The 26,068-nt window shown below is 35.5% G+C and overlaps 1 protein-coding gene across 6 annotated transcripts in view; it reads left to right on the forward strand.

Moving 5' to 3' along the window:
- FAM126B (family with sequence similarity 126 member B) overlaps positions 1-26,068 on the forward strand; it is a 77,543-nt gene that overhangs the window by 25,783 nt on the left and 25,692 nt on the right. For 5 of the 6 annotated variants that reach the window (XM_043991673.1, XM_043991672.1, XM_043991677.1 and 2 more), the window contains exons 3-7: positions 2,191-2,293; positions 8,430-8,508; positions 9,467-9,568; positions 18,281-18,460; positions 24,573-24,653. In XM_043991673.1, coding sequence (XP_043847608.1) covers positions 8,458-8,508; positions 9,467-9,568; positions 18,281-18,460; positions 24,573-24,653 — 414 coding nt within the window. In that variant the 5' untranslated portion in view covers positions 2,191-2,293; positions 8,430-8,457. Of the gene's footprint in view, positions 1-2,190; positions 2,294-8,429; positions 8,509-9,466; positions 9,569-10,367; positions 10,423-18,280; positions 18,461-24,572; positions 24,654-26,068 lie in introns of all 6 variants that reach the window. The other variant, XM_043991676.1, reaches the window with a different exon arrangement.

Raw genomic sequence — 26,068 nt, forward strand, 5'->3', positions numbered from 1 at the left:
TCAATTTGAAATTAGGAAATCTTTGGTAACTTTGTAAAGATCAAGTTTCATTTGAATGAAGCCATGTCACAGAAGGTTAAGTAAAATGTGAAAGGAAAATTGGATGCACTGATTCTAGTCTCTTTGTAGACTCCATAGTTAAAACATTCAAGGTCCTTTATATTCTGATTCCAGCCTTATTTTATACTGTTCTCCTCCACATATTCTTTTTTTTTTTTTTAGGCAATGGGGGTTAAGTGACTTGCCCAGGGTCACACAGCTAGTAAGTATGTAAAGTGTCTGAGGCCAGATTTGAACTCAGGTACTCCTGAATCCAGGGCCAGTGCTTTAACCACTGTGCCATCTAGCTGCCCCCACATATTCTTTATGGCAGCTAAACTGAATTGCTCACACAGGATCACAATTTCATGCCTCCATGTCTTTGATCATGACATATAACCTGTGTCTAAAACTCCTTTGTTGTGATCTTTAATGCTTTTCGATAACTCACCTTTTCCCTAAAGCCCAAATCCCCCATCTCTTAAATCCCCCTTCTCTACTCTCACAACTGACCATCTTGGTTTCAAGTTCCAACAAAAATTCCACCTACAGAAAAGCTTTCCCCAGCCTCCCAATTCCAGTGCCTTCCCCTCTTTTAATTTTTTCCTATTTATCCTGTATATAGCTTCCTTTGTGTATATTTATTTGCACATTGTCTCATTAGATTGTGGGTTCCTTGTGGGCAGGGACTGTCTTTTGCTTCTTTTTGTATCCCAAGCCCCTAGCACAGTGCCCTGCACGTAGTAGGTACTTAATAAATGTTTATTGATTGATTGAAATTCAATGTATCTCCTTCATAAAGCTTTTTCCCTTCCTCCTACTCATTAATGAATGACATCCTGGCATTCCCTAAACTCACATTACATTTTGCTTGTTTTCCCCGATAGTTACCTTGTATTGTAAGAATTTAGGTGTCATATCCCTTACAGAACTGCAATGAAAAGTACCTCTTGATTTATCTAAGCCTTTTATCTCTCAAGATCAGGTACAATATTCACTAAATGTTAATAATTTGTTTATGTAAATGTTTAAAATATACTGATTAATAAACATGTATTAAACATGAGAACTACATAAATACTTGTAAATTTTCTTTAAGATTATATTAATATGGGGCAGCTAGATGGCACAGTGGATAGAGCACTGGCCCTGGAGTCAGGAGTACCTGAGTTCAAATCTGGCCTCGGACACTTAACACTTAGTGGCTGTGTGACCCTGAGCAAGTCACTTAACCCCAATTACCTCACCCAAAAAAAAAAAGAAAAAAAGATTACATTAATATGCTGTGTACAGATTACTTGGAAGATCAAAAAACTAAATTGTTAAAGAATCTGCAGTAGAATTTTTGAGTCAGAAATCATGTGTTACATAAGAACACATTGTTAAGAAAGCGATCATATTTTTTTTTGATCTATTGAAGTTTACCTAAACTTTAAACACATATCTAAATTGGACTGCTAATTTAAATTTTAAATTTGTTTTTGTTCTTCAACTAGGTCCCAATTAATGTACATAGTGAATCCTATAAGTGGTTGTATGTATTTGAATTCACACTATTCAAAGTCATAATTATGTAAAATATGATAATTGGTTCTAGCCCTATGGAAATCTGCAGCTCAAATTCTATAATATGAACACTTCACGAGATTCATTTTTTGTATAAATCAGGTCCTAGTTATGCATTGAAAAGTCATAACCTTTTCTGTTCTATGACAACTAACTACTGAAATTTTCTAAACTTTATAGTTCTTTATTTCAGTCATACTAATTATGCTATATATTCACATTATTAAAACTACATATAGCATTTCCCTTCAGACATAGAATAATGAAGTTTGAGTTAGAAGGAACCTAAATTTATAGAAAAACAAATTAAGGTTTCAAAAGTATTTAAGTGATTTACCAAAAGTTACATAGCATAGCTAATCAGATTTGGAATTTAAAAACCCAGGCTCCTGACTACTAGTTAGATGTTCAGGTGCATTATGTTCTCTTTGTTAAAGATTTATTTCTTCAGTGTTAATTCCAAAAGTGAAATTAGTTTGCTTTTTGCCCTATCAAAGCTTTCTTTCATTCCTTTCTCCTTGTTATAACTTTTCCTAAGAATGTTTCTTAACTCTTTGTCTTTTGTTAATTTTTATTTTTTCACAGACTGAGAGACTATTTTAAAGTTCAACAAATGCATTCCACACTTGAAATCTGCTCCTTTCTTCTACCACCACCTCCTTTAGAGATCTGACTTCTTAAACAAGAGGTAAAGTTATATAAACTTAACTTTAAGTTAAAATGTACATTTAAAATATATTTATATTGGGGGGCAGCTAGGTGGCACAGTGGATGAAGCACCTGTATTCAGGAGGACTTGAGTTCAAATCCAGCCTCAGACACTTGACACTTACTAGCTTTGTGACCCTGGGCAAGTCACTTAACCATCATTGCCCTGGCCCCTTCATGCCCCCCAAATATATATGTATATATTACCATGCCAATCTAATAATCTGAAAAGTAGTTACTTATTAAATAAACAATTTTATTTGAGTTTCCTAAAAAAAATAGCATTTTAATCTAAACATTAATAATCTTAATCATGGCTTTTCAACACAATTAAAATAATATCCCTTTTAGTAGTTGCATGGGGGGGGCAGTTGGAGTTAAGTGACTTGCCCAGGGTCACACAGCTAGAAAGTGTCAAGTGTCTGAGGCCGAATTTGAACTCAGGTCCTCCTGAATCCAGGGCTGGTGCTCTATCCACTGCACCACCTAGCTGCCCCCCTTTTTAAACTGTTTTAAAGCTAATTTTTATCCTATTTTTCCAACAGTTTTTGTGAATGATATTTCCCCATGTGTTTTGTGATTCTAAGTTTATTGAATGCCAAAACACTTTGCACACTTAGGAGCAGCCAGGCACCAGAGTGGATAGAATACTGGGCCTAGGGTCAGGATGACATGAATCCAAATTGAGCCTCAGATACTTACTAGCTCAAGTCACTTAAACTCTATTTGTTTCAGATTCCTCATCTGTAAAATGAGGATCATAATTACACCCACCTTTCAGGGTTGCTATGAAAATCAGATGTTATCCCCTTCCCCTCACCTTCCCTTTCCTATTTGGTTTTTTTTTTTTTTTTTTTTGCTTTGTGTGTGTGTGTAGGGGGGGCAATGAGGGTTGAATGACTTGCCCAGGGTCATATAGCTAGTAAGTGTCAAGTGTCTGAGGCTAGATTTGAACTCAGGTCATCCTCAATCCAAGGCCAGTGCTTTATCCACTGCACCACCTAGCTGCCCCCTCCTATTTGGTTTTAACTTAGCATTGTCTTAACTATTATACTGATCTATAAGTGTCTTTCTTGGATGTGTTTCTTGTAGACAACATAAATTTGAGTCTTACCTTTATATTCATTTAGTAATCTGTTTTATTTTTATAGGTGAATACAATCCATTAATCTTAAATTATAGTTATCAAATTAGGTGGTTTTTAGTATTATTCTTAGCTGTAATCTTTATTTTGTAAGTATGAGGTCTACCTTATTTCCCTTTAGTCTAATTTTTGTTTTAAATAATCAAAATGAGACATAATTCAGATCTAGATCTTTAAGATATACTCAGCCTAAATCCTAGTTTCATGATCAGTTCAATTGCCATTGCAACTTCTTTTTAAGTGTTTAAACCTTTCCTTCCCTTCCCCCTTGTTTGCAAATGAGGCACTACAACCCATTCCTCTTTCCTTTCCCTTTTAAGTGAAAATTATATTAAAAATTAACTACTCCCTTGCTTTATGAACTCTAAAATAGTCACATTTTTCCTCCTGATCATCCCTTCCCTTTGCTTAAACAAAAGTTGTCTAAATATTGTTAATGTATTGATCTCTTTCCTCTACCCTTTCCATTCCATTAGTTAATCTTTGCTTGTCAGTAAAAATAATCTTGCTGAGGGTTTGGTAATAGAATCAGAGCCTTTATTGCTTTGTTTCCCTTATGTAATAGTGTCAGCAAATTATAGCTTAAAGCCAAATCCTTGAAGTCTATTTTATTATGACTAGAGGTTAAGAATGGTTTAAACATTTTAAAATATAAGATTTTATTTAAAAGTTGTGAGGAAATAAAACATGCTTAGCTCATAGGCTATTCCTTGGTATAGTGTTGTATCGTAGTAGATAGAATGTTAGAATTAGAGTCAAGAAAGACTTAGTTCTAATATCAACTCAGAAATTCATTAATTGTAATTTTATATTTCCTACCCTCTTTCCTTATCTGTAAAATGGAAATTGTGCCTGTAATATGCAAAGTTCTTGGGAGGTTTAGGAGTCACTTAATCCTCATTGCCCCGCCTCCCCCCCCAAGAAAAGTTGCATAAAAAGTTTGTTCTCCATATTCTCTTCCTCCCTACCCACCCCCACACCCCTTTAAGAAGGCAAGCAATTAGGGGCAGCTAGGTGGCTCAGTGGATAGAGCACCAGCCCTGGATTCAGGAGTTCAGATCGGGCCTCAGACACTTACTTGACACTTACTAGCTGTGTGACTCTGGGCAAGTCACTTAACCCTCATTGCCCTGCAAAAAAAAACAAAGAAAAAAAGAAAGAAGGCAAGCAATTAAATATAAGTTATACATGTGTGGTCAAGTAAAGCATTTCCATGTTAGATTGTGAAAGAAGACAGACAAAAAAAAAACCTCAAGAAAAATAAAGTAAAAAAGAAATAGGCTTCATTCTGCATTCAGACACCCTCAGTTCTTTCTTTAGAGTTGTCTTGGATTGTTGTATTGCTGAGAATAGCCAAGTTATTCACAGCTGATCATATTACAATATTGCTATTGCTTTGTACATAGTACACATCACTTTGTATCGGCTCTTGTAACTCTTTCCAGGTTTTTCTGAGAGCATCCTGCTCATCATTTCTTGTAGCACAGTAGTGTTCCATCATAATCACATACCACAATTTGTTTAGCCATTCCCTAGTTGTCGGGCATCCCCTCAGTTTTGAATTCTTTACTGCCAGAAAAGAGCTGCTATTAATAGTTTTTTACATATAGGTCCTTTTCCTTTTTGCTTTGTTTTTTTCACCTTTTTTGGATATGGACCTAGTAGTGATATTGCTAGGTCAAAGAATATGAATGGTTTCATAGCCTTTTGGCCGTAGTTTCAAATTGCTTTATAGAATGATTGAATCAGTTTATAACTCCACCGGCAGTGCATTAATATCTCATTTTCCCCATATTCCCTACATTTGTCATTTTCCTCTTCTGTCCTAATATCCAGTCCAGTGGGTATGAGGTAGTACCCTGCATCTTTCCAATCAATAGTGAGTCAGACAAGAGAACATTGTGCACAGAGACAGCAGTATTGTTTGATGAAGAACTGTGAAAGACTTAAAACTATTCTCAACATTACAAAGATCCGAGACAATCACAAAAGACTGTCGATGAAACATACTATCCACCTCCAAAAAAAGAACTGGTATTGATAGAACACAGACTGAAGTATGTTGTTTTTCACTTTCTTTCATTTTTTCTTTTATTCAAGTTTTTGTATTGTAGGGGCCAAATTTAATATGGGGAGAGTTAATTGGGTGGCTCGCCAAATATTGGGGTTCAAAAAATAATCAGGGACCTCTAGGTCCAAAGCTTCCTCCCCTCCAGACTGCCTTTTTTTAGTTATTTCTCTCAGGCCAATAAGAAAGGAGCTTAACAGCCTCTTTTTCACAAACAAATCAGGTTTTATTTACTGGGAATAAAATACACAGCAAAGGTGAAATTAATAAAGTCAAGGACAAGGGAATTGGGGAAAAGGAAAATGGATACTCTCCCTGGCTCTAGCAAGGGCTGTCTCAAACCCAGACTGGCTTTCAGCTCAGCTAATTTAAAAGGCCGGATTTAACTCACCCCCAGGGGTCCGTAATTTCTATGGGAGTCAGCTGTTCAGCCTGTAGTCCACTCCAAATGCTCCTCCAAGGCCAGAGAGAGACTGAGAGTGAGCTACTTCCTTTTTCTCCCTCCCCCAAAGGGGAAGTCCTTCAAGTAGTGTGGCTTAGACTGGTTCCCTGTTGATGACTAAGTCCACAGCCTCTGAGGACACTCCTCAGGGTTGGCCAAGTTTAAATTAGGTGGCTAAAAATCTAATCGTCTTAAGTGGGTACTTAGTAGTTTCTCATTCACACCCAATTCAAACTCTACTAAATCAATCAAGTCGGACCCCTGGGCATCTGACAAGTTCTATTATTTTACTAGAATATACAAAATTACTAATGGTAATGTTTTACATAATTGTACATGTATTACCTATATCTGATTGCTTACTTCCTGGGGGGGGGATAAACATTGGAACCCAAAACTATAAATAAAAAATGTTTATTACTTTTTTAAAAAATGGGGGGGCGGTGCAGCTAGGTGGTGCAGTGGCTAGAGCACCTGCCCTGGAGTCAGGAGGACTTGAGTTCAAATCCGGCCTCAGACACTTGACACTTACTAGCTATGTGACCTTGGGCAAGTCACTTAACCCTCATTGCCCAACCAAAAAAACCAAACATTTTTTTCATATGGCTATGGATAGCTTTGAGTATTTCATCTAAAAACTGTTCATATCTTTTGATCATTTATCATTTGAGGAATGGCTCTTATTTTAATAAATATGACTTAGTTCTCTGTATTTTTGAGAAATGAAGCCTTTATCAGACAAGCTTGCTTCAAAAATGTTTCAGTTACTATTGTTAACTGTATTTCCCCCCATCCTATTACCTCCCCACCCCATTTACTCTGTTCTCTATCTCCTTTCACTCTGTCCCTCCTCAAAAGTATTTCGCTTCTGACTGCCTGCTACCCCAATCTGCCCTCCCTTCTAATCACTTCCCCCTCCCCCATTCCCTTCCCCTCTTACTTTCCTGCAGGGTAAAATAGATTTCTGTATCCAATTAAATGTGTATATTATTCCCTCTTTGAGCCAATTCTGATGAGAGTAAGATTCGCTTACTCCTCCTTACCTCCCTCGATTTTTTTTTTTTAAGATATCCTCTCTTCATATTCAACTCACCTGTGCCCTCTGTCAAAATATACTCCATCCAACTGCCCTAATAATGAGAAAGTTCTTAGGATTTACAAGTATCATTTTCCCACGTAGGAATGTAAACAGTTTAACCTTTTAATATCCCATATGATTTCTTTTGCCTCTTTACCTTTTTTATGCTTCTCTTGAGTCTTGTATTGAAAGTCAAATTTTCTATTCAGCTCAGGTCTTTTCATCAAGAATACCTACGGGCAGCTAGGTGGCGAAGTGGATAGAGCACCAGTGGATAGAGCTCTGCAGTGGATAGAGCACTGCAGTGGATAGAGCACTGGTCCTGGAGTCAGGAGGACCTGAGTTCAAATCCAGCCTCAGACACTTAACACTTACTAGCTGTGTGACCCTGGGCAAGTCACTTAACACCAATTGCCTCACTTAAAAAACAAACAAATAAATAAATAAATGGTGCCAGAAAGTCCTCTCTTTCATTTAATGTCCATTTCCCCCCCTGAAGGATTATACTAAGTTTTGCTGGGTAGGTGATTTTTGATTGTAATCCCAGTTCTTTTGCCCTCCAGAGTATCATATTTCAAGCCTTTCTATTCTTGAATGAAGAAGCTGCTAAATCTTGTTTTATCTTGACTATGGCTCCATAATACTTGAATTGTTTCTTTCTGGCTGCTTACAATATTTTCTCCTTGACCTCTGACTGAACCAGATTGTTTCTTTTGTATGTGTATGTGTATGCAAAAAACTTTTTCTTGCTTCACATTTGCAATATTTGTAAATCTAAATTTGTAAATTTAGAATTGTATTTGCATTGTCACATTTTGTTCCATAACGTTTAATTTGTTCCAATTGGCTTTTCTTTATACTATGTTTGATTAGAGTCTAGGGCATGGACTATGATTTGATATAGGTAATGGTGCTGTTTTTAGCTTGATACAGTGAGCTTTCCCTGATATTCTAACATATAGTAACTAAGAATAGTCTTTGAAAGCCTTGGCTTACTTGCAAGCATCAAGGTAGATTTTGAAAGCATCATTAAAATGTATATAGCTCATTTCTGAGAGTAGTATTTATTGAATTTTGCTGTAAAAGCAAGCCTTCATATATTTACCATGTATACTGGATTAATTTTTTTTTCTTTTGAATTTAAGGCTTCAGGGGCAGCTAGGTGGCACAGTGGATAAATCACTGGCCCTGGATTCAGGAGGACCTGAGTTCAAATCCGGCCTCAGACACTTGACACTAGCTATGTGACCCTGGGCAAGTCACTTAACCCTCATTGCCCTGCAAAAAACCACAAAAACAAAGAATTTAAGGCTTAAATTGTTTAATTGATTAGTTTTGAAAATTGTATATTGTTTTTCAATTTTAAGGCTTTTCTTTTACACAGATAAAAGAAGACTCAAAGGTATAAGAAGATGTTGGGATCTGAACGTGGTGTAGTGGAAGAATGGTTATCAGAATTCAAGGTAAATTGGGTTAAGGGATTAGAGCTGTTAATGTGAGAGAGTATAAGTCACTAATATTCAAACTAAAAGTAATGCAAGCATACAACTTAAAAAAATTTACTTGATGAAAAATTGGGAATGATTTAACTATTCTCAGCAATACTATGATCCAAGATAATCCCAAAGAACTAATAATGAAACATACTATCTACTTCCAAAGGAAGAACTGATCTTGATTGAACACAGACTGAAGCATGCTATTTTTCATTTTATTTCTTTCATGTTTTTTCTTTTATTCACGTTTTCTTATACAAAATGACCAATATGGTGATGTTTCATATAATTGTAGAAAAATAATAACCAATAGTAAATATGCTCTATAGTAATAGTAAATATGCTCTATGTTTTATATAGGTAGGTAGGTTTACAAAAAAATTTAAAGCTTCAAAAGTACTTAAGGGAAGGGGCAGCTAGTTGGCACAGTGGATAAAGCACTGGCCCTCTAGTCAGGAGGACCTGAGTTCAAAGCTGGCCTCAAACATTTGACACTTAGTAGCTGTGTGACTCTGGGCAAGTCACTTAACCCTCACTGCCCCACAAAAAAACAAAAAACAAACAAACAAAAAAGTACTTAAGGGAAACAGTTGTGAATTATTGGCACTAAACAAATAACATGCTGTTTCTAAAGGTTAAAACTAAAGAATTAAAATCGCTTATTTTTTCTTTGAATCTAGATCAATTTATAGTTTCTCATTTTGGTTCATATGTGATTTGTGAGTTCCAGTTTTTTTAGTTGAATGTATATTCTGTTCATATCACAGATTTTAGATACTGGCAACATGAAATTTTTACTCACCCGCCAAAGTTAATTTCCTTAAACTCTTCATAATTTTTCCTGCAGTAGCTAATATGTAGAAACTTTTGGCTTCCCAAATATTAATCAGTTAATTTTTTTTCTTCCTCTGAAATCTTCTTTTAGGCATTACCTGAAACTCAGATCACCAACTATGCAGCAACTCTGCACAGGAAAAAAACACTGGTACCAGCTCTCTATAAAGTCATTCAAGACTCAAATAATGAGGTAGGGGAATTCATAAGAAATATAATTTGCATATATTATAGTGCATGTGTTAATATATGCATAGATATTTAAATATTGAAGGTTTGATTTTCTTTTTTATTACTAGTTCTATTATTACTATTTTTACTTTGGGGAATGAAAAACTTTCTTTCTTTTATTTCTCATTCTGATAATTGCTTTTGCTTTTTTCTCCCTGCGCGAGTAAACAAAAGTTTCTGAAATGCACTTAAAAACAGAGAAAAGACTAGTCCATTTTGTCTTTTAATCTCTTCATTTCAGTGACCATTTTCACAGCAGGTCATTTAGATTTGAGCAGTGAAAGTTTCATTTTCTGGAAGCCAAGTGTTAACAATATGTAGATCAAATATTCATTAAAATTTACATGAGCATTCTTTAATATTCATCAACTTATAATGACATATAACTAAAGTCTATTCAAATTAATCAGTAAAATTAAATTAGCGGTTTCCTTATAACAATGACTACAACAACATAGTGGTAAATTTAATATTGGTAAAAAAAGAGGAAACATTTCAATCCTAATAGTTCAGATCCATAAAATTGGAGTGAGGTTTTCTAATTACTTAGCTCTGTAGGGCATAATGGAAGGTAAAGGAAAAGATTTATTAGATTTCATTAAATCTCTTGGAAATATACACACATCACTTTCATATCACATGTTAAACTTAATATAATGTGACACAAGTTGTCGGGAAAACTTTGATCACCACTGGTTTCTTGTGTGCTTTAAAATGACAATGAAAGGAACACACAGGAAAGTAGCTTCTTATCTTCCCAGATACAGCCTCCTCGATGCCTCTGCTGTTTACTGGAGTGAGTTTGAAGAAGTTCAGGTAATCTTCTCCTAACAAGCAGCTTGACTTAAAAGTGCTTCTTTATTTTCTCTGTATAACTAAAAATTTGCTTACTGACCTGTTGCTGCCTTCACCCTTCTCTTTCCCTCTCTCCCAACCCCCATCACCTAATCTTGGTATGGCTTCGAATTGGCCTTGTGCTTATAAGTAGTAGCAGCAGTTACGTTTACACTTAATGGCCCCTTTTTTTTCTTTGCAGTATATTTCTAGCGTTTCAAAATTTACCCAAGTACAGTTAAGAAAGTGTATATACTTGCTTAAGTAACAGTTTTCAGAATCCCAGACTCAAAGGTTATATCTATTTCCCTTACCCCTTACTGTTTTGTGCTGTTTTAATGTTTAAAGTTTGCTTATTATTAAAAATTAATTTATGTCTTGCCCTCTCTTTAGAGTGTACACTCTTCATGGGCAGTCATGGTCTGTTCGATGTTATTTGTAATTTCCTCAAAATTACTATTATGCCACGTATATGGTGGGTAACACTGGATGAATTGATTGGATAAAAAAATCATCCTCTAAATATTTGCATTAAAACTTAAATTGTTTAAAGGTAGCTTAAAAAACTAATCAGTAATATAAAACATGTTGCTTTTATTGATTTTCAGTAGAAATGTTATTTTTCCATCTTTATGTTTTTTCTCTGTGGAAGGAACTAATGATTGTGACTTCACTGACAGAGATGTTTCTGATAGTATGGTTCTGTAAGAAAAGTCCTTTCCAGTGATGATAATCTTCTGGTGGGATAGGGCATGGTAGTGTAATTGGGACATGGGTAATTTTTACTATTAAAAATATTTTTCTTGTGCTTGCTTATGAAAAATGAAATACTCTGAACCTTTCCAATATTTAAAATTTCTTATCTTTCTTTCAACTGGTAGAAAGGAAATTTGAGGGGGAGAATGTAAGGGGGGAAAAGCTGGACCAGTTTATTTTCTTTGTTATATGCTAATAACAACAGCAGCATTTTATAGCACTTTAAAACACTTGCAAAGCATTTTTTACAAATATCTCGTTTTATACTCAAAACAACCCTGGGATGTAGTTGCTATTACTATCCCCACTTTACAAATGAGGAAACTGACATTGACTTGCCCAGGGTCACACACCTTGTTAGTACCTGAAGCTGGATTTGGATTCAAAACAAGAATTAAGCCTGGAAAATCCTCAGAGATAGAGACTTGTACCTGTGATTTCATTTGCATAGAAGCCTCTTGGAAGCATCATTGAAGATCAACACCTTCTCTGCAGTTTAGTCTTTGAGAGTTGTCCAGAGCTGAGGTATCAAACTCTTCCCCCTCTCTAGTGCAGGTAAACCATATTAAAATGTATTTGGGGAAGTGATTAGTAAAAATTCAGTACAAAATAGATAATGTAACTTTTGTGGTTGTCTAAGTCATCATGCTGCTGCCAGGGATCCTTTTCTATTTGAATTTGACACCACTGGTTTAGTGCACTGAGAAATCAAGTGACTTGCTCAGCGTCACCTAACATGTATGTGTCTGAGGTGCGTAGGACTTGAGTTCTGGTTTCCAGATCAGCTCTTTCCATTTGCTACACAGGCTACCTCTATCAGTCCCAAAGGTAATTTTAAAAAAGGTTTTTGGGTTGCAAAATATTTTTAGTAGGGCACACTCATTTAAATAATTTAGATTCAGAATCATTTTTAACAGTCTTTTATTTTGCTGTTACAAAGTTACTGGCTCTCAAGCTTCCCCATGCTCTCTCCCAACATCCTCTCCTCCTCCAAAAAAAAAAAAAGTCTATTTCTTTAGGGGAAGTCCTTGTATTTCTTTCCCATTGTTAATTAAAACCTGATCTTCTTGGTAGTTATTTAAATGTTTTCAATGAAGAATAAAGGGAAATGCCAGTCTATTTAAATATAAATTTTTACTGGGTAAACTGCTCTTTCTGAACCCTTAACTCTTTCCATCCTGTCTTCTTTAGTAGATAATCTTTCTTTCATCCCCACCATTTTGCTAATCTTCAGTCTGCTAGCTATCTTTCTCTATCATGATGCCCTGAACTTGGGGGCTAAACTACTTGAAAAAGCTATCTACAATTTGTGTCTCTCTTTCTTCACTTCTCACTCTCTTTAAACATTCTCTAGTTTAGCTTCTGACCTCATCATTCAGCTGTTCTCTCTAAATTTATTGATAACTTCTTAATTTCCAGATCTAATATCCTCTTTATTTCTTATCCTTCTTGACCTCTCTTACAGCCTTTGACATTGTTAATCACCTTCTACTGGATATTCTTTCCTCTTTAAAATTTCATATTTCTCTTTCCTGATTCTCCCCTACCTGTCTTTATGGTTCTCCCTCCAAACTCTGCTTTTTCATTGGCTGTCTCCATGCCCAACATGTCCCCCTTCCTCATTTCCCTCTCCTAGTTTCCTTCAAGACTCAGTTCAGATATTATAGTCTGAAACAGGCCTTTGTTGGTTTCCCCCACTCCTAGTTCCTCTCCTTTTAGATTACCTTCTGTTTATATTGCATACGTCATGTTGTGCATGTTTGTTTACATATTGTCACCCCAATTAAAGTGTTAACTACTTGAGGGTAGAGACAATGATTTTGCCATTCTCGTGTGTCCAGCAATTCACAGTGTCAGACACATAGTAAATGCTTGTTGATGGACTACTAATTTTTTTATTTCCAGTAAAACTTTGTGAAGATAGTCTTTGGAAGTGTTTCATTAGTAAAGACTTTAATATGGCGATATTTCTCCTTTAAAATAATTGCTTTCAGGACAGCTAGGTGGTGCAGTGGATAAAGCACCAGCCCTGGATTCAGGAGGACCTGAGTTCAAATCCAGCCTCAGACACTTGACACTTAATGTCTGTGTGACCCTGGGCAAGTCACTTAACCCCCATTGCCCTACAAAAACAAATAAAATAATTGCTTTCAGAATTTGCATCATATTCTTGTGAATGTTCTCACTTTATCCTTTAAGGGCGGAAAGTCAATCTTTAATATTTATGTTTGTTTTCACAAATTATACTTGCAGAATTAACATTGCAAATCCTAGTTATGTTACTTTTGTCTTTGTGACTCTCAGGAAATTACTTGACCAGTATGTTTGAGCCTTCATTTCCTCATCTATAAAATGAAAGGGTAGGATTAGATGATTTCTAAGGTCTCTTCCAATTCCAACCAAATAGTGTTTTCAGAGCTAAGCTCAGAGCTATTCTACTATTCTACTACAGAGCTACTATTCTATTGAGAAGGGCTAACTACATGAAAATCTTAGAGAATTTCAGATTATTAGAAGAAATGAGAATTTATGTACCATGTGCTTTGGAACAAAAAGCCAATTATATCACTTTCCTTTCCCATAACCTTTCTTTGTTTTTATTTACATTTTTGGTTTTATTACTAAATCTTCCTAATTTTTAAAACAACAGAATACCTCCTATCTTTCTCAACTTTGTTCCTGTTTTACAATCATTTACTTCATAGTAATACTTGAGTCTGACCAAAGATTAATATTTTATATGTGTTAATTTATCTTTTCTTTTGGTTACATAACAGTTCTATTAATCTTAAGTGTGGAATTGTAGGATTTAGTAATTTCAAGTTTTAGAACATTTGATATAAAATTGTGGTTTGTATTCCAGAAATTGATTGGTAAAAGGCATAACCATAAAGAGCGTATCTTCAATTTATTTTAATTTAATAAGCCATTTGTTAGGATGTACTATGTGCACAGGGGCAGCTAGGTGGCATAGTAGATACAGCACTGGCCCTGGAGTCAGGAGGATCTGAGTTCAAATATCACATCAGACACTTGCTACTTTGTGACCCTGGGCAAGTCACTTAACCTCAGTTGCCATAAACATCCATGGCTATCTCTAGTCATCCTGATGTATATCTTGCCACTGGACCCAGATGGCTCTGGAGGAGAGAGTGAGCTTGGTGATCTTGCATAAAGGTCCTCCCTCACTTAAATCTTATTCTGTACAAGTCAATATATCATCCCATTATCATGATCCTTTTTGAGAATGAAGGACAGACAACCACAAGAACTATGTGCATAGCACTGTGCTAATCACTAGGATTTCAGAAATGAAAGATAACATAGTTCAAGAAGTTTACTTACAAAAAAACTGTTATGGACCCCTGAGTACCTCAGAAGTTTTTGGGGGTACATCAAAGATACTTCTCCTCAAGAAACTAAACCAAAGGACAAACACACCTAAAGAGATAAGTGGCACCAGATTGGGACTGAGTTAGCCCCAGGACCACCACCCTTCATTCCATTTTCTCCCACCCCTCTGGGAGATAAGATTAAGTGTGGCTGCTGCCTTTGTGGCATGGGGAGGACCCAACTTCCCCCAGCCACCACCAGTGTAGGATAATCCTCTTCCAATAAAGGAACTTTCCACAGTGAGATGATAAAAGTATCTGCTTGTTTCCTGCTAGAGGAGATAGGTATCTCAGAGAGCCATGCCTCTGTGCCCTGCCTTTTCCCCATGAGAAGTCTAAGGATTTCTCTCTTAGTTTCCTTTCCCTAGCACCTAAATAAACTATTATTTAATTCTAGTTGGATTTGTGTGCAAGAGTGTGTAATTCTTTAAAGAGGAATTCCTAACCACCCCTACCCCAAACCCCCATCTATTTCCCCCATAGTATAATCACACACACTAGAATCCTTAATCAGGAACAGGGAGCAGAGGATTGGGAAAAAGCCATTAGATTTAGATCTCTCTTCTGTGAGCATTATGCTAAAACTAAATTGAAAGGGGTTAAGGAGTTTGCAGAGACAAATATAAATCTAAATGTTTACTAGTGAAGAAGAGAGATAAAGAGTAATATCTCAAATTAAGGTTAGTGCTTTGTTTTTATTTTGTTTTAAGTCTGTAGGAAATCAGAGCATTTTTGTAGGCAGTTGAAAGGATTCAGTAGAGAGGGAAAATTTGAAGATGAGAGAGGGAATGAATCACTGGAATCAGCTTCCAGATGAAACAGGTAAAAATAGGACCCAAGGACACCAGTGGAATATTAGCCTTGGAGAAAGGAGGAACACTTCATCTCCTTAGATAAAGATGGGGATAGGATGGGCATGTTGTACTGTGTGACTAGTCAAGCAGACTCCCAGATGTAGTTAGAATCCTTTAGTCTCAATATAATTATGCGGCATATAAGCTATAGACTTTTCATTTTTAAAGTTTCGGTGTTAAATCCTAGTAAAAAACAAAAGATTGACACTGTCATGTCCAGATAGTTTTTCAGTCTGCATTTTAAATTCATTGCTAGTGATATGGGGTGGATTTAGGGTCAAATTGATTGTGAGTCATCCCAAAAGAATTACAAAACTCAGTGACTCAGTTTTCCAAGTTTTATTGCAATACTGTGAGTGATCACATGGAAGACACCATGGAGGTGTCTCTCCAATTGGGAAAGAAAAGACAGATATTTATAATATGGATAAATTGATAATCAGTCTCATTATAATCATCTCTACCTTAGGGAGGTACAGGGGAGGGTTTTTCCTAATTTGGAGCGCCTGGGGGCTTGAGCCAACCCCCAAAGCGGGTGCCTTTTTCCGTGGAGGTGTGTTTTGGGGGTTTACACATCATAAGGTGAATCTGGGGACAAATTTGGCCTTTCCTGTGCATGTCACCTTTTCATTCCCATGCCTAGTTTCAAAATATTTTCATTTATCAGTTAGAATTTCTATACCCTGTCTGTGTATCATTGTTATATTTAAGTTCTCTATTACCTGCCTCTTTATGTTCTTGTTATGAGTGCTGATTAATGTGGGTGGTGAGAACCTAGGCCCTGACTTGTATTAATGAAGACTGAAGTCTTAAGTTATCCAATAACTGGGGTTTTAATCTCTCTTAGAGCTCAGATCTAAATTAGAGCTTGGGTCTTAGGTTTTTCTGTTGACCTTTTCAGCCTCCTCCATCACTAGTATGGCATGATCTACAATGTTTTCAGGAAAAATATGGCAGCGTATGTCTTACTGATAAAATTTCCAGTTTCTACGCCATGTATTTCAGAATAAGAAAAAATTTATTTTACAGGTTACCTAGAATTTACAAGGAACATGAAAACAATATTTCTGCATTTAAAAAGTTTTTATATAAAGATAATTTTTGAAACAAATCACAGCTATAAATTTGCTTTAATTCTCTTAAACATATTTGTTGGGGCAGCTAGGTAGCACAGTGGATAGCGCACTGGCCCTGGATTCAGGAGGACCTGAGTTCAAATCTGGCCTCAGACACTTATCACTTACTGGCTGTGTGACCCTAGGCAAGTCATTTAACCCCAATTGCCTCACCAAAAAAACCCAAAAAACAAACAAACAAAAAAACCCCATATTTGTTATGGGGAAAATTGGTAGGGGGTTTGGGATAGTGGTTCTTAGGAATTCCTCTTTAAAGAATTACACCCTTGGGGCAGCTAGGTAGCGCAGTGGATAGAGCACCAGCCCTGGATTCAGGAGTACCTGAGTTCAAATCCAGCCTCAGTCACTTGACACATACTAGCTGTGTGACCCTGGGCAAGTCACTTAACCCCCATTGCCCCACCAAAAAAAAAAAAAAAAGAATTACACCCTCTTGCACACAAATCCAATTAGAATAAAATAATAGTTTATTTAGGGGCTAGGGAAAGGAAACCAAGAGAGAAGTCCTTGGACTTCTTCTCATAGGGAGAAGGCATGGCATGGAGGTGTGGCTCTCTGAGATACCTTTCTTCCTGAGCTGGAGACAGGATAGAGGACCGATGATGGTGGTGGTCTGATGGGGTGATCATCTAACTATGGAAAGTTCCCTTATTGAGGGAGGACCATCCTCCACTGGTATAGGCCTGGGGAGGTTGGGTGAGGGGTGGCTCAGGATCTCTCAAGCCAAGTCTGTCCCCCTCATGCCACAAAGGCAGCAGCCACACCTAATCTTTTCTCCCTGAGGGGTGGGGGAGACTAGAATGAAGTGTGATAGTCCTGGAGCTAACTCAGTCCAGATCCTATGCCACTTATCTCTTTAGGTGTGTCTGTCCTTTGGTTTAGTTTCTCTAGGAGAAAGTTCTTTGATTTATCCCAGAAAACTTCTGAGGTATCCTGGCCCATTCAAATGAGGTACTCCCACCCATAGCATTACTCATCTATTTCTTTTTATTAGCAACTTTTTGTTCTCAATTATGGAGTGACCTGTAACTTTCATTATAATCTTACATGAAATGTGAGGTAAACAGCAAAGGCGATTTTATTTCCAATTATTTACATAAATTGGTGGGGGTTTTTTTTGGTTTTTGACTGGAGCTTTTTATCAAGTAGGGTAAGAAGAAAATAAGGGAAAGGAAAACTTGAAGAATTATTATTGTATTTGGTAAGGGTCAGTTGCTATTTTCTCCTTTCATAACCCTTACTAGAGTATAATCGAAAGGTATTCCAATATGTATTCCAATATGTTATAACTCTTTTCTTTTGGGGAACCTCTTTTATTGAATAGGTTAGCACTAAAAATTCACAAAATTTAGAATACCTCAAAGGACCAAGCTGCTACAATTAATGCAGTGCAATTATTTTTTTAGCCATAAGGCAAAAAAATAGAGATGGGATGAAAATTATTTCAAAATAAAATTAAAACAAAATTTTTGCATCAGTTGACATACCTGGTCCTTCTTGTGTTAGTTCTGTCTCTCTTTTCCTATATTGGAATCAGAAGTCCTAATTTGGTTGATGTCATGTGATTGAAATGAATTAAAATTACACAACAAGCTAGATACTGAGTTTTTTCTATTTCTGCGTGGATATTTGTTTCATTTCCTTCTATGTAGTAGTAACCAAAAAAGGTGGTTGTAATTATCCTGTTTTATTTTTCCTTTAGCTCCTAGAGCCTGTCTGTCACCAGCTTTTTGAGCTATATCGTAGTTCTGAAGTTCGGCTCAAGAGATTCACTCTGCAGTTCTTACCAGAGTTGATATGGGTTTATTTACGTCTTACTGTTAGCCGGGACAGACAGAGTAATGGTTGCATAGAAGCACTGCTACTAGGAATCTATAATTTGGTAAGTAAAAGGAGCTCTGAGAAGTTGTTTTGTATCTTTAAGTGAATTTAAAACAAATCCTTTGAAAATAATGTAATAATTTTAGATCCGTGATAAAAATATACTTAGGGGGAAATATGAAAATTTTAGATTTTTTTTTCATTGATTTACTTTAAACTGGGTATGGACTAAATATTTAATATACTTGTCACCTTAACTTTTAAGTTTTTTTGGAATTTTTTTTCCAATGATATGTAAAAACAGTTTTTAACATTGGTTTTAAAAAAATTTTAGTTCCAAATTTTCTCCCTCCTCCTATAGATAGAAAGCAGTTTGATATAGGTTATACATCTGTAATCATGCAAAACAATTTCCATATTAGTCATGTTGTGAAAGAAAACAAATCCACAAAAAAATTAAGGAAATGAAAGATAGGATGTTTTGATCTCATTTAGACTCCATCAGTTCTTTCTCTGGAAATGGATAGCATTTTTCATCATGAGTCTTTTCATAACTATCACAGTTGATCATTGTACAATATTGCTGTTATTATATACAATGTTCTCTTGGTTCTGCTCACATCACTTTGCATCAATTCATGTAAGGTCTTTCTGAAAGCATCCTGCTCATCATTTCTTATAGCACAATAGTATTCCATCAGATACCACAACTTATTCTGCCATTCTTTGCCACCACAAAAAGAGCTGCTATAAATATCTATGTATAAATAGGTCCTTTTCCTTTTCATCTCTTTGGGATACAGATCTAGTAGTACAATTGCTGGGTCAAAAAGTATGCACAGTTTTATAACCCTTTGGTTACAGTTCTAAATTCCTCTCCATAATGGTTGGATCAGTCCACAATTCCACCAACAATGCATTATTGTCCCAGTTTTCCCACATCCCCTCCAACATTGATCATTTTCCTTTTCTGTTGTAGGAGCCAATCTGATAGGTGTGAGGTAGTACCTCAGAGTTGTTTTAATTGGGATTTCTCTAATCAGTACTAATTTAGAGCATTTTTTAGATATAACTATAGATAGCTTTGATTTCTTCATCTATAAACTGACTTCATATCTTTTGACGATTTATCAATTGGGAAATGACTTGTATTCTTATAAATTTGACTCAGTTCTCTATGTATTTGAGAAATGAGATCTTTATTAGAGATATTTAATGTAAAAAAATTTTTCTTTCTGCCTAATCTTGGTGACATTGGTTTTGTTTGTGCAAAACATTTTAAATTTAATATAATTAAAATCATCCATTTTATATCTTGTAATGCCCACTGTTTCTTGTTTGGTCATAAACTTCCCTACTCCATAGATCTGACATGTAAACTATTCTGTGATCTCCTAATTTGCTTATGAGATCACCCTTTATGTCTAAATCACCTACTCATTTTTACCTTAAATTGGTATATTGTGAGATGTTGGTCTATACATAGTTTCTGCCAAACTGTTTTCCAATTTTTCCAGCAGTTTTTGTTAGATAGTGAGTTCTTGTCCCAAAAGCTTAGATCTTTGGGTTTATAAAACAGTAGATTACTATGGTCATATTGTGTACTTATCATTATATTGGGTACCTAATCTATTCCACTGATCCACCACTTTATTTCTAAGCCAGTACCAGATTATTTTGATGATGTAATATAGTTTGAGATCTGGTATAGCTAGGCTACCTTCCTTCACATTTTTTCATTAATTCCCTTGATATTCTTGACCTTTTGTTCTTCCAGATGAATTTTGTTATGTTTTCTAGCTTTATAAAATAGTTTTTTGGGAGTATGGTATAGCACTGAATCAGTAAATTAATTTAGGTAGAATTGTTATTTTTGTTATATTGGCTCAGCCTAATAATGAGCAATTAATATTTTTCAGACTGTTGAGATCTGATTTTATTTGTATGAAAAGTGTTGTAATTGTGTTCATGTGGTCCCTGGGTTTGTCTTGGCAGGCAAACTCCCAAGTATTTTATATTATCTACAGTTATTTTAAATGGAATTTCTCTTTCTCTTGATGCTGGACTTTGTTGGCAATATATAGAAAAATTGATGGTTTATGTGGATTTATTTTGTATGCTGAAACTTTGCTGAAGTTGTTAATTATTTCAAGTAGTTTTTTAGTTGATTCTCTAGGATTCTCCAAGTATACCATAATATTGTCTGCAAAGAATGATGGTTTTGTTTTTTCATTGCCTTTTTAGTTCCTTCAAATTATTTTTCTTCTTTCTTGCTGTACCTAGTATTTTTAGTACAGTATTGAATAACAGCAGTGATAGTTGGTATCCTTGCTTCTCTCCCAATCTTATTGGAAAGGCTTCTAGTTTATCTCCATTACAGAAAATGCATGCTGTTGGTTTTAGATAGGTACTAGTTATCACTTTAAAGAAAGCTCCATTATTCCTATGATTTCTGGTGTTTTTAATAGGAATAAATGTATTTTGTCAAAAGATTTTTCTGCATCTATTGAGATAATCATATGATTTCCGTTGGTTTGGTTTTATTAAGTTTTTTGCATCAATATTCATTAGGGAAATTGGTCTATAGTTTTCATTCTTTGTTTTTGCTTTTCTTGGTTTAGGTATCAGCATATTAGTGTGCTAAAAGGAATTTGGAGGGTCTCCTTCTTTGCCTATTTCCCAGAGAGTTTATCTAGTATTGGAATTAATTGTTCTTTAAATATTTGGTAGAATTCATTTGTGAATGTATCAAGGAGCTCATTGATGGCTCATTCAATTTCTTTTTTCTAAGATAGAATTATTTAAGTATTCTATTTCCACTTCTGTTAATCTGGGCAATTTATATTTTTGTAACTATTCATCCATTTACTTGGTTTCTTAGTTTTATTGTCCTATAATTGGCCAAAATAGCTCCTAATAATAGAATTTTTAAAAACCATTTTCATGGTATTTTTTATATATTGGTTTGTAGTGCAATTATTGCTGTACATGTTTAACCGCCTAACTACACTATAAGCAAATTGAGGTTATGCTCAATGTCTTTGTCTTTGTATGTCATAGAGTCTTGTGCAGAGAAAAGTAACTCAATAAACATTAGATGAAATAATGAAAATCTGAGGCCACAAATACATTAACATTACACAAAAAGTCATAATATCATTTAAATTACAAAGATTAAGGCAAAAGAAGATGGCAGAATGAAGGCAGGAAATTGCCTAAGCTCTTCCAAATTCCCCTTGAAACAAATTTTGTAGTTGTAAAACTAACAGAAAGATGGCTGAAACAATTTTCCTGCCTAAGAGAACTTAGACAGTTGGCAGCAAAGATCTATCTCCCTGGAGTGAGAGTGGAGTGGCTATGCAGCCCTGGCTACCCCCAACAAGCCAGCTTCAAGACCTGACACCCTAGCACAAGCCAGCAGTGAGGTCCTAATTCCTGGTGCAAGCCAGAGAACCCTTACACCAGGCAGGTAGTAGCAGATTGCACCTGGTGTAACCCAGCAGCAGGTTGTGGGGGTAACTGAATGTACTGCAACAGCCTCCAGGTCTCAGCCCACAAACATAAAGGGGTTGGAAAGTTGGTCAGGAGATTACAGAAGATCCTTTGCTGGCACTGGGTGTAGGACTGTTATATTGCCCATACATTGCTTCTGGGTCATGGTCCCAAACTTAGGAAGAACACTACCAAGAGCTGGGAATCTGGACGATTGCCAAAAAGAGTGCTTGTGGTCATTCACAAAATGGAACAAAGGCCAGGAGAGCAGTGACCACAGCTCTCCTTAGATCATACCATACTGGAAGAATGGAAAACTTACAAACCAAAAGAATTAGTTCTGAACACAGCATCACAAAGAAAACCTTAGACAATGCCTCCTCTGCCTCAGGAGTGGGACCCAACTGTACCATAAAATTAAAAGGTTTTTTTAAAAGCTGGAAAAATGAGCAAACATGAAAAAAAACCAAAACTGACCATAGAAAGTTACTGTGACAACAGAGATCAAAACAAAAACTCAGAAGACAATGAGATCAAAGCAGCTATATGCAAAGCCTCAAAGAAAAATGTGAATTGGTCTCAGGCCTAAAAAAGAATTCCTGAAAAGGGGGGGAAATCTTAAAAATCAAATAAGAGTGGCAGCTAGGTGGTGCAGTGGATAGAGCACCGGCCCTGGATTCAGGAGGACCTGAGTTCAAATCCAGCCTCAGGCCCTTGACACTTACTAGCTGTGTGACCTTGGGCAAGTCACATAACCCCAATTGTCTCACCACCACCCCCCCCCCCCAAAATCAAATAAGAGAGGCAGAGGAAAAACAGGGAAAAGAAATGAAAGTAATGCAAGAAAGAGACAACAGCTTGGTACACAGAGCCTGGAAAATAATGACTGCAGCAGTGTAAATACAAAGAACTAAATGTTGAGACTGAGTTACAAAATTATAAAATACATGGGGATTTGGCTGACTTTTTTTCTCTTTTTCTTAAAAAACTTTTTTTGTTTTAAATGATGGCTTTCTGGGAGTTGTCAAGGGGAAAACTAGATGATGTGAAAACAGATGATATGCATAAAAATATTTTTTAAGTAAATTTAACATTCTTAGGTTCTCAAATCTATGTTAATAGCCTTGGTATCTCTTTAAACCTAGATTCATACCTCCAGCTATCTATGGAACATATGTACCAGAATGTCCTAATGGTACCTCAAATTTAATATGCCTGAGTCCAAGTTAATCACCTTGCTCCCCCAAACTTACCCCTCTTCTAACTAACCAATTTCTTTTTCTAGTGTCACTACTTACTATTCTAGCATGTTTAAAAACACACACATACCACCTTTGGTTTTATCCTTAAATCTGTATTCTTTCCCTTACCTCTTCTTGTCAGTTATACCTACTTAATATTCCTGAAATTTGCTTCCTTCCTTGTAGTCCCACTAAGGCCTACATGATCTATTTCCTTGATGATTACAGTAGCTTCCAGGGGCAGCTAGGTAGTGCAGTGGATAAAGCACTGGCCCTGGATTCAGGAGGACCTGAGTTCAAATCCGGCCTCAGACACTTGATACTTGCTAGCTGTGTGACCCTGGGCAAGTCAGTTAACCCTCACTGCCACACCAAAAAAAAAAGGAAAGAAAGATAATTACAAGGGGCGGCTAGGTGGCGCAGTGGATAAAGCACCAGCCCTGGAGTCAGGAGTACCTGAGTTCAAATCCAGTTTCAGACACTTAACACTTACTAGCTGTGTGACCCTGGGCAAGTCACTTAACCCCAATTGCCTCACTAAAAACAAAACAAAAAAAAAAAAACAAAAGAAAGATAATTACAGTAGCTTCTTAATAGATCTTACTCCAGTACGGTTACACCACAGCCAGTTACAGATAGTTGTTGTGTAATATTTCTCTCTACTCAGAACCTTTCAATGACCTTCTAGATACACTTCAAACTCTTTTGCCTGGAATGCAAAGTTGTACCATATCTAAATAAAATTCCCCTTACTTTTCCCTTCAACCAAACTAGACTACTTGCCATTCAGTGAAAATATTTGCATTTTCTAGCTCTGTCAAAGGCCAACTGAAATGCTAATTACATCATACAGACTTCCCTAATCTCTGTCCCTTTCCTTTCCCCCTCCCCAAGTTGGTAATGACCTTTCCTCCTCAGACCTCTGTAACACTTCATAACATTTCTAATGTACCTATCACATATTATTTTTATTGTAATTATTTGAGTATGCATTTATAAGACTACAGACCTCATTAGGACAGAAAGGTGTGTCTTTAATCTTTATGCCTTTTCCAAGCACCTAACTGTGCTCAGCACAGTTAGAAGTAGCCACTTTATAAATATTTGAGTTCTGTTGAATTTCATTTTCCTTGTTTCCAGTTCTTCATAGTCTCATAATCAATTCAGTGCAGGACTTCTTGGTAAAATGTGCTTATGTGAAATATGCTATTTATACATCTTATTAGAAGATTGTATTCACTGAATGAAGCTTAGGTTACAAGAGCTCTACATCTTTTTGTGTTTCAGAAATTAGGAGATAGAAGTTTGTATCTCAGCTTTTAAAAATCCCTTCTTGGCTTGCTAATAGTGTCCCTAAAATAAAGAAAATTATAATTATTCCTTTTGACATTTTTTAATTCTTATATATGTATGTTATGTATGTTTTTTATTTAACCTTAGGAAATTGCAGATAAAGATGGAAACAATAAAGTGCTATCTTTTACCATCCCTTCCTTATCTAAGCCTTCAATATACCATGAGGTGAGTAAGAGTAAGAATAATTGTTATATAGGAGGAAATGAAAATCTAATTTTTCTTTGATGCCAGAGGTAAACATTGTTACATGCACATTATTGTAACAAGATACATTGTCACTTGCATCTTGCTGTTTGAACAACTAAAAGTAAAAGCTTGCAGTTGGACATTGTAATGGCTAGAATTAAGAAAGATATTCTGAAAAATAATATAAATTTACCAGTTAGGTTTTTCTTTTTATTCTTTTGGTTCATCCTTTTGGGTTAGTTATTTTTAAAAATGTGTTCTTTATTTGTACATTGGTTATTGGGTAGCTTGACTATGTGTGTTTGATGGGAAGAGTTCAGTTTTGAGAATAGGTATTTTTGGGTGGAAGCTGTATTTTTTTAGAATAAATTTTTATTGGTATTTCTTGTTTTTGTATCACCTGGGAGCTCCCAAAGAGTCTCTCTTTCCTCTTTTCCTTCCCTTTCCTTTCCCTTCCCCCTTTATTTCCTTAGAAAAATGATAGTGATTATAAATGCTGATTTTCAGATTAAATGTATCTGTTCTGGGTTTCCAAAAAAAGAGAGAGAAGACTAAAGGAAGGGCAGACAGAGTCACAGATGAGCAGGAAAGCTTTGAAAGCTATGTGTTGAATTTATTAAATACTTTTTAAAAAGCAAGTTATATGTAATAAAAATTCATAGTTTCTTGAATAGTCCTCTTTTCTATGATATATATGAAAATTCTCATTTTATTCATTGTTTATGAAATTCAGAATAAAAAAAAGAAGCTCTTCAGGGTAATCTAGCCCTTTAGTGGTATCGTTCTTTTTCTCTTAAGAAGTATAATAGACCAGCAATTTATTATCACTAATATTGCTGATGGGTAATGTAGTACTAATAAATTATAAGAGAATTTTGTTGATGACTCTTCCTACCTTTCTACCAATGTTGAAAAAACAAACAAATAAATGAAGATATGTATTGAATCAAGTTTCTGATCTATAATAGGATGAGTGGATCATTTAAAGATTTAACTCCTTTCTAGTAGTTTCAAATTATATTCTTTTTATCTTAGAAGCTCATCAAGAAGTATTCATTTGAAAACTTTCAATAAATCATTCTTGACACATAATTAAGGACAGTTATTTCTTTTGTTAGTAAAGTATTTCTGAAAAATATTTTTAAATTAGATTATGGAGGTTAGTGAGGTATAAATTAACAAATGGTAGGTTTATAACTGAAAATATGAAACCAACTATCTAAATAGTTTAATTTGGAGAGAAATATGATGATGGGCCTAGTCTTTTTAAAGGATGCTTATCTGTATAATGTACTCACTTCAAAAAATTGTTTCTTTTTATTTTGGATGTCAAAAAGAGTTACTTTAAATCAAAACTATAACTGATACATTCTTATTTTGGTATTTTCAACAGG

This window comes from Dromiciops gliroides, chromosome 3 (assembly GCF_019393635.1).
Source record: "Dromiciops gliroides isolate mDroGli1 chromosome 3, mDroGli1.pri, whole genome shotgun sequence".
Taxonomy (NCBI): Eukaryota; Metazoa; Chordata; class Mammalia; order Microbiotheria; family Microbiotheriidae; genus Dromiciops; species Dromiciops gliroides.